At 31.6% G+C, this 9860-nt stretch overlaps 1 protein-coding gene across 1 annotated transcript; it reads left to right on the forward strand.

Annotated features, from left to right (window-relative positions):
* Positions 1 to 7979: 7979 nt before the first annotated feature.
* On the forward strand, positions 7980 to 8906 carry LOC131273706 (olfactory receptor 2T27-like). Its single transcript, XM_058277875.1, has one exon. The coding sequence runs from the start codon at positions 7980 to 7982 to the stop codon at positions 8904 to 8906; it is 927 nt and encodes a 308-aa protein (XP_058133858.1).
* The last annotated feature ends 954 nt before the right edge of the window (positions 8907 to 9860 follow it).

The following is a 9860-nucleotide window of genomic DNA, read 5'->3' on the forward strand; positions in this document are numbered from 1 at the left end:
ATGCCATCGTATTACACTTATTTTTCCCTCTCCCTGCCCTCTGAACTTCCAGTGGTCACTGCCTCCAAAACAATGATATAATTTCTTCCATTCCTAGAATCACAAAAAGTCTACAGTAGAATACCTGTAAGTCTGCTTTAGCCCATTTTTCAGTCCCTGATCCTGAAGATTCTGGTATAGTGATGTCCACTCTGCTTCTAATTGAGAGAGTACAGTGCTCCATTAGGGCTGATGGATGGGACTCTCTTGTTTGCAGTTGTTGGCTCTGTCAGTTCCTTGATATATTTGTTGTCCATCATCACCTCTATGTTAGTTGTCTTGGGTGAGGCCAATGAACTGGAGAGTAGGTCTTGAAACTCCATTAAGATTCAGGGCCCAGCTGGCACATGAACAGCCCAAAGACTTAAGTCTATTGAATGTCCACATACCAACTCTAGTACTAATTTGTTCAAATAGGACAAGAGAGCCATGTATAGGGAAACCACAACTGAGTCCAACTCTGCCACAATGAGGAGCATAAGTTACAAAGTAGGGCCCACTGGAAAGGCACCAAACTCATGAGCTATCTGCCCTGACTATAGTGTCTGAATATCTCAAGAGCATTCAGGAGTGCCACTCTTTGGGTCAAATCTACTTTGGCATTCAATGAGATTCTGCTGAGAGGTACATAGAAGTTACCTCTGGAATGACTCCCTGACTGACTTTGGAGTCTCTTAGCCATATAAACTCAGTTGTATTTACCGTCCCCTTTTGGTCAAGGTCTTTTTTGAGTTGCATTGTTATTTGATGTTTAGTAGTAATCCCTCAGTGCCAGAGAGACTCTTCCTTGGGAGTCATGTCCCAAGCTGGGTGGAATTTAATGAATTTATATACTGTGTTCAGCTTAGATAGAGGTCATATTTGAGTAACAAAGAGGCTTCCAGTAGTCAAATCTTAGGCATGCTATTATTCTGTGCTGTTTCAATGTAAAGAGTAAAGGTTCATACCCACAGGCCCCATCAATGGACCAAATTCCTTCGCTGATCATTGCCCCTATATTCAGGGAATTCTTGCTGATCCATTAGAGAATGTTGCAGACCTCCCCAGAGTGGGAATTTGATATTCCTTTAGTTATTATGTGAATCTCCACCCACCATGACAGTGACTCATGAACATTTGAACACCATTTATATGCCTTTGGCCTTTGGTGTATGCCCAGGTGAGCTTCCTCACATGTATCCCACATTAAAAACATCCCACACCAATGATCCTCCCTTGACACATTTGAAACACTTCTAAGATACAAAATTTGTTCAAAAATGAAGCCAATAACACAGCTAAATGCAATTAATAAGGAAACGAAATAATAATGATTGTTTTAGAAATAAATAAAATACAAATTTTTTTAAATTAAATAAACATAATTTTATTGTCTTTTTAAAAAAGATCACAGAAAATGTTACATTAAAAAATATGAGGTTTCAATATACCCCACCCCCATCCACAAATCCTCCCATTTAAACAATCTCTTTCATCCAAATATTTTTTGACATTTTGTCTTTCATCACTGTATGTTCATGGTCTTATATGCATAATGACATTTCTTCCATATACTCCCCAAGTGTCTAATTTTTTCACTTTATCTTCAAAGAAACTTTAGAATACAGAAAAGTCACATAGAGAATACAGATGATTCCCATATATACAAAACCCTCATCTTTTCTCCTCTCCCTTACTAATAATATTTTATGAGCAGATGATACATATGTTACAATTGATGTTCAAATACTGAAGCTTTGCTCCTAACCATGGCATTTAAGATATTTAAAAGATAGATTACATTAATATTAGTATTTAGACAAATTTGCACTTCTGGTTATATGATATTTATGTATTTTCCTTATCATATATCTCTAGTTTCAATTTACTAATGTTTTCAGTTGAGTTTTTATGAGTTATTCATTCATATTTTTTATTCTTGTATCTATTAATTTGTATATCAAAGTTTTCTTGGCCTAATGAAATGAACTGAAAAAAATTCAGTTTTATATTACTTAGAAATATTTGCAGAATATTAGACTTATTGAATATATGCAAATATTTAGGAGCATCAATATGTTTAAAGCAGAAACATAGAGTCTGTTTAAAGACATGTTTTCATTAAAATAATTAACTATATTTCTTTTGTTTATTCATTATACTGAGCTTTAAATTCAAAAGGAATAATTGAATAGGGCTCAAGAAACATAAAAATGTGTTTCCATTATGAACAATATTTTATTCAGTACAGGTGGTTTATCATTTTGAAGTCATTAGTCCTGGTAACAATAACATTGTGAACAAAATAATATGACTCAAACTAAAATTTTAAATTTCTTTCATGGTAATTTTTAGTTGAAATTGTCACAAAATTATGTTTTATAATTTGCATACAACTCAAATACATTACAGCAATAATTTTCCAATTGCTAACTCTTGTTGTATTTAAATTTAATACAATATTTTAAAATGCTCTTTGCAGTGTACTAAATGCTAAACTCAAACCCTTGGTGATGTATTGAATGTGCTATGCCTCTAAAATATGGCAGAGAAGAACACAGGGGAAACTGAAGGATATTATGAACTTCCCACTTTTCTTTTCTTTCTTATTTTATCCTTTCAAATTTCTTCAGGCAATGAGGTATAGCTGAAAATGACCTAAGACAGGTAGGAACAAGTCAGATCAGTCTGCAGAAAAACCCAGCTTAACATATGCACACTCCTAGCAAATTTTAACTTTAAGTGAACAATCCTAGGAAAACCACTCCCACAACTATTAATACTGCCATTTCATTAACATGCAAAGTGTGACTAAACATGAAAACTACTGTGCATACTCCCTGCCTCATGAATGTGCTGGAAACCTTTCCTTGACCATTCCAATCACTTAAAAAATGCCCTGAACATGTGTCAAGGAGACAGATTTTACCTAGCATCCTGTCTCCTTGCTGCTTGAACTTGCAATAAAGTGCTTTCTTTTTTTAAAACCCTGGAGTCACAATATTGGCTTCTGTGCTCATTGGGCAACCAGATCTTTACTTGGTAACACAGGTACTGTAGTGGATACCTGTGGTCAACCTCTGATGCCACTTTTGGCATTCTGGGTGGAATTAGGGACTTTCCATATTTGAAGTTCACATATTATTCATAGTGTCTTCCAAAGAGGGAGAATGGTAGGTTTAAGGATTTTATTTATACCTAAAGCAATTATGTATACTTAACACAACAGAAGCAGTCAATGAAAGTTAAATATGTTTAGTATCACTTACTCACAAGAACTTAAAAATTTGCTCCAACAAAAGATATCTACCCAATATCATACATACAGCCTAGAGTTCATTTGAAACCAAGCTCATTCCTTAGGATTGTTATCTGTCTCTCTTTCCCTGTATAAATAGAAAAATAATTAGTAATTATTTAACAATTTGAATGCTGAGAGAATTTTAATAAAATCTGTACAATTATTTAAGTTTGCAATCAAATACCCTTTCTGCTGGATACTTTACAATTAAATAGACCAAGGAAATCTGTGTCTCTATATAAATCAAGTTCTGTGAGCATGTGTGTGTATATATATTTATATACATATGCAAACATGAAATATATATGCATGCATATTTGTTATTTTTAAATGAGGTCAGATAATGACTATATTATTGTGTCACATGTACAGTTCAATAAATAAAATATCTTTCACATTATTCAAGCTATATATTAATGTATTTAAATAAATCTTCAGGACAATATATATTATGGATCAATTCATTTTTCTAATTATAGCATTTCATAACAAAAATTAAAACTCATCATTTTACTGTGAATCCGTCACATCTTCCAACACCGGGCAGTGTTTAATGAAATTCACATTAATAAATTTATTTATAATTGAAAACCCCTATAACATGTATACTCTTAACATAACCATAATTTATATGATAATCAAAAGGAAAGAAAATTTATGTAACATATCTAAAGTCACTTAATAAGTGATGAATCAAGGAAGGAAAATGATACACTCTGAATTTAAGTAGTTGCTATTGAATTCCACATTGAAATTTCACCACTGCAATTTTTCATTTTTCAGATAGAGTTAGCTGGGAATGGTATATGAAGTCTAAGGGGAGAGATTAATATTTTTCTTTACTTGTTTTCAAGAAAACAAACTTCTTTAATTTGTTCATTTGAAGGACAATGGACTAATTGTTTTTGGCCTACCCAATGGAACAGAAGCACAGACAAGGGAAATTTTCTCTGAAGACTGATTAGGTAAAATAGTAAACTGGCCCATATAACTATAGTAGAATATTTCAAGTAGTTCATTAGTAATGTATGGCCCTGATAGCAAAGGAAGATGAATATCTCTGGACACTTTTCCGTGCAACACTTCCTTTTACATAAATAGATTTCTGGTACTATCTTGAGAAAAATACAAAAAGTAAGTTATTCTGTAACTATTATTTCTGAAAAGAAAATTGAATTTAGTTTAAATCCACCCAAAATCAATTGGCTATTAGGCAATTGATAATGTTATTCTTAAGTGAGTAGTTAGTTCATTCAGCATTTTGCAGCACAGTTAAGTAATGTTCAATAATAATGAATTTTAACCTCCAAGTCAGTATAAATATAAATGAAATTGAGCAGCTCTTAAATATTGGCTCTATTATTTACCACTTGTGTTTAGTGCCGTACATCCTTCAGAGGTTTTTCAATAACAATGGATGAAACATTGTCTTAAACAATAAAATAATTTCAAAAAGTATATTATTAATATGCCATCATTGAATACCATGTAAAGGGGACAGTTGAAGAAATTTACTATTTATTTATTTATTTATTTGCCTCTGTGGATACAAGTTAGAAATAATTCCTAAAAGCTTTAAAAGCAAGAACTTTGCTTTTTAAATTAAATATTCATATGAATTTGATATGTTTACATGTAAAATAAAACAAGAACTAAATGGATAATTCAGCCCTAGTGTTGAGTAACATAAGTGAATGGATAACTTTAGATTTATTATGCATATAACTTGAAAATATATGATTTAACTATTTTATATAAAGATGTCATGGTCTTTGACTTCTTCATATTCTTATATCCTACTAGTTAATTCAAGTGAATGAATTGACTTTTCCAAATTAAACATACTTTTAAAAAATTATTAAAAAGTAAAAATACATATTAATATATTGATGATATAAATATTCTTATAATCAATTTATGGAGCAGTACTTGAAACATCATTTGTGAAAATCACTTGAACAATATAACTTTACATTTTGTATTAAAATTAGAAAACAGAGTAGGTTGTTAATCTACATCCTTTATTTTAGATTTGCAATTTGGTGTGCAAAGACAAGAACAAAATTTTCAATTCCTAAAAGCTTGACAACCTTGATATTCATAATTAAGTTATCTGTTATTAAAGAAAGGAAAATAGGCCACACTGACCATGTGGTGCAGCAGTGCTCAGAGTTGTATTCACCAAGTGCAATGAATGTCCCATGATGATGGAGGAAGTTGTTGTTATGGGAGGAGTGAGGTGAGGGGGGTGGGGGGGTATATGGGTACCTCATATTTTTGAATGTAACATTAAAAATATAAATAAAGACAAAAAAAGAAGTAATTCAAATTACAAATTCTTATAGACTGACAAAACTCACTTTATGGTTCCAATACCATTTTGTAGAAGGGAGAATATCAAAGATTATATCTTATTAAGGATATAATGATAGACTTTAAATAATTACTATCATATATTCCTCATCTCTTAACTGATTTATATTTGCATTTCTTAGATTGAAATATGTGCCAATGATTTACAGTAATGAACTCTCATATGTCTATGTTTGACTATTCATTACAAAATTATATTTTGACAATGAAATTAATTACCCCAAAAGAATCCAACTGTTTTTTGAGTCTGCTGTTCTGATTTTCTTTTTGAGCAATTTTTACTCTGTCCTTCCATTATTTTATGACCAAAATCATACAGTTCACAAATACGTACAGTAAAGATGGTATAAGAATAATTTTCAAATGAATCCTGAGTCAAGGACTGTTTTTTCCTAAAGTATATTGATTTATTTGAAAAAAAAAACAACAGTATATCATAAATATTCATATTTCAATAATCCAACTGAAAAACTAATTCTGATATAGTTATTTTATTGTCCTTTAAACTGAATTAATAAAACCCAATTTTGAAATACAGTTTAGAACTCATACAAATTTAGCAGTAAGACTTTTTCTGAGTTTAAGCCAAATTAAAATGTTCACAAGGTTTTGAGCTGCTTTTTGTTATTCTGTGTTTTTTTAATTTAATCACAATATTTATTCGAGAATTAGTAACTAATACATAGGATAAGCTGGGATTGCTTAAAATAAAAATCATCAATGCAGTGCAGTTTTTTGTAACCCGAATGTCATATTTTTTAATGGGTCAATGTCAATATGTTGAATTATATGCAATCTATTAAATAGTGCATCATAGTATATGGGCATGGTTCCAACTTTAACAATCAAGTCTCTATGTAGTGGCAACTTGTGATTCAGACCACACTTTTCCAGGAAAGATGGTAGTTGTCTTCATTGTTCAGTGAAATTTACATTTTGATGTTGTTGTAGGTATACTTTACATTTACATGTCCTAAATTTTGCAGAACATCTTGATCAATATAATGCCTGAACATTAAGATATTTAGCCTGTCCGGTCACTTCATTTTCATTACCACAAAACTAACATGAGTCAATTGAGGTTCTCTCCGTTTACCGCCTTTAAACAAGGTTATTACCAATTTAGAATAGGCACTTTTTTCCCCCTTAACATAGAGCTCAACTGGATTAGACAGAGATGAGGAATAAATCCTCTGGCTAAATTATTTCAGTAATAGTATTTTAGCTTGTTGGTTTGTTTCGAATGTTTGAAGTTTGTCATATGATCAACAATATTTTGAATATGTAAAGTCAAAATACTGAATCTCATTCAGTATGCATTTGGGTAGATACTGGGCTTCTCATCTTTGTATGGTGTTATAGTTTCAGCTATCAAATTACCAAAAATAAAGAACTTCCCATTAATTTCAAAAAGAGAGCACTTAAACATGATTTTTCTTTAAGAGGAGTAATGAGGTAACATGCTGATGCAAAGAAACAGGAAACTTGGAAACATTTTGATGTGATAATGGCACTGGGTCTTTAACTCCTATCAAAATATGCTAAATTACTTGATTTATCTGAAAATAAAACTTGATTTTTTGAAAAGAAGGAAATTAATCCCTTGAAGATACATTATAAAGTTAAAATAACATATGAAAAACATCTAATATAGCTATGAAGAAGATTATTTATAAGTGTTATGTCATTTACACAATCTCTAGCCCTTGCAAATCAGGGATAAGTGATACAAAGAATGTCTTAAAGTATCTGAGCTGATTATATCTAAATATAAAAATAAAAATAGACACAGAAACAAGAGAAAAAGAAGCAGAAATAAAAATAAAATAGAAATAGAAGTAAATATGGATGTAAGTGTAGACAGAGATATAGATATATAATCAGACAAAGACGTAGACATAGAAATGGACATAGATGTAATTTTAGATTTATTGAGTAAATGAATGGAGAATGATAGGTAGAGTCTGAGAGATATACGGAGGAATTTTGTGTATGAATGTTTCATTAAAAATTGCCTACTAATCTTTATCCAAATCCTTAATAAATTTCCATAAATTATAGAGATGATAGTGTCTAGGTAATTTTTGGTAAAGGTATTTTTAATGAGTATGAAGTGATATTACAACCGTAAAAAGAAAATTTGTGCTGTAGAGATTAATATATACCATTGTACAACTAAGGAAAGAGAATGAAGTTAGCACATTATAAAACGAGGGTGCAATCAAAATGTGATGGAATTAAATAGTTTTGTCTGGTTTCCATAGGATTATGAATTGTGAAGGAGAGAATGGGCAAATGGAGCAATCAGACTACTGGAACTGATTTTGTTCTCCTAGGGCTATTTCAAAACATTCAAGCCTCCAATCTCATCTTTTCTCTCCTCTTTGTGGTGTTTCTTGTGGCTGTTGTTGACAATATTATGATGATTATTCTCATTTGGGTGGACACTCGACTCCATACACCTATGTACTTCCTGCTCAGCCAGCTTTCCATCATGGACCTCTTGAATAGTTCCACTATTGTCCCTAAATTAGCTACTGATTTCCTGTCTGGTAAAAATACCATTTCCTTTATTAACTGTGGAATTCAGCTATTCATCTTCACGACGCTTTTTTCAGCAGAGTGCGTTTTCTTGGCAGTCATGGCTTATGACCGCTATGTCGCCATATGCCATCCTCTCCGATATTCAGTTCTCATGCGCCCTACAGTCTGTGTCTCCATGGTGGCTGGCACCTGGCTGGGAGCTCTACTAAATGCTTTGTTCCATGTCACATATACTCTCAGTCTTCCTTACTGTGCCTCCAGAAAAATCCAACATTTCTTTTGTGAGATTCCAGCTCTCCTGAAACTTGTCTGTGCTGATACATCTCTTTATGAAAATGCAATTTATTTTAGTGGTTTCTTGTTCCTCCTCATTCCATTATCTGCCATTATGGCCTCATATGGGCAAATAATCTTTTCGGTTTTGAGATTAATTTCAAATTTAGGAATGCAAAAGGCTTTAGCAACCTGTTCCTCCCATATGATTGTGGTGTCTCTCTTCTATGGAGCAGCCATCACCATGTACTTTATACCTCAACCCTATCATACTGCTGAGCTGGATAAAGTAATATCTGTCTTTTATACCATCTTCACTCCCATGGTCAACCCCATCATCTATAGTCTTCGAAACAAAGATGTGGCTGGAGCTCTGAGAAAAGTTCTGGGAAGGTAAACCTCCCTAACATATTGATATTTATTGAGAATGAGATGTGAGAAGATGGACTTCATATTTGAACAGTGATAGGATACAACAGCCAAACCACCACTTTTCTGGAGACAAATCAAATTCCTTTAATCGGCTCCGAGTAAAATTATGATAATGATTCATGTCATCCCTTCCTGCTGAAACTCCTTTGAAATTTTCGGACCATTAGTTATAATTATATACATCAGAAGACAGATATTACTTGCTGGTGCTGGCAAACAGCAAGGAGCACAAATGTATTTAATATTAGACAAGAAGAAATATGTTCAACCTCAGAAATACTGAGTCCATGCTGAAATTTACACTTATTCTCCCTAAATAACATTATTATAATATAGCAACATCATTAAAAATAAACTTAAGTAATTAATGGCTGAAACTTTAGTTTTACAATTTCTAAGGTAACATTAGATTCTGAAAATATTATTATAAATTGTACTTCTGGTCTCGAAACTTGATTTTGGAAGGAGTATTATGCTTTTTAATGAACTATTAGAAACACCCATATTATACTATTTAATAATGTTTATCTATTTAATTGTAGTAATTTAGCCTATTAAATGTCTTTTAAACTATACTTTATTTAAAATTTAGTTACTCATTTTACATCCTTTCAAATTTTTATTATATATATATAAATGATTCAGATGTATTAGCATAGGTTTTTTTTCTGATAAATAGGCAGAAATGTAACTACTATGTCCAAGGATACCATTATTTGTTCTTGATATGTGTTTCCTAATTAAATTTATGTATTGTGGTCAGTGAAGACATAGCAAAATAGATTTATTTGTATAATATGCTTGTTTGTATTACATTATTGCATGAAATCCAGTTCAAAACATAATTTAAGGTAAAGAATTTTATCACAATGATTTTTAAAATTAATTTTTAAGTGAAAAACCAGCCTTGTTAAAATTG

The sequence above is a fragment of the Dasypus novemcinctus genome, chromosome 16 (assembly GCF_030445035.2).
Source record: "Dasypus novemcinctus isolate mDasNov1 chromosome 16, mDasNov1.1.hap2, whole genome shotgun sequence".
Classification (NCBI taxonomy): Eukaryota; Metazoa; Chordata; class Mammalia; order Cingulata; family Dasypodidae; genus Dasypus; species Dasypus novemcinctus.

Excerpts from the sequence above, each read along its gene's own strand:
- LOC131273706 (XM_058277875.1), top strand. The coding sequence starts at position 7,980 with ATGGGCAAATGGAGCAATCAGACTACTGGAACTGATTTTGTTCTCCTA.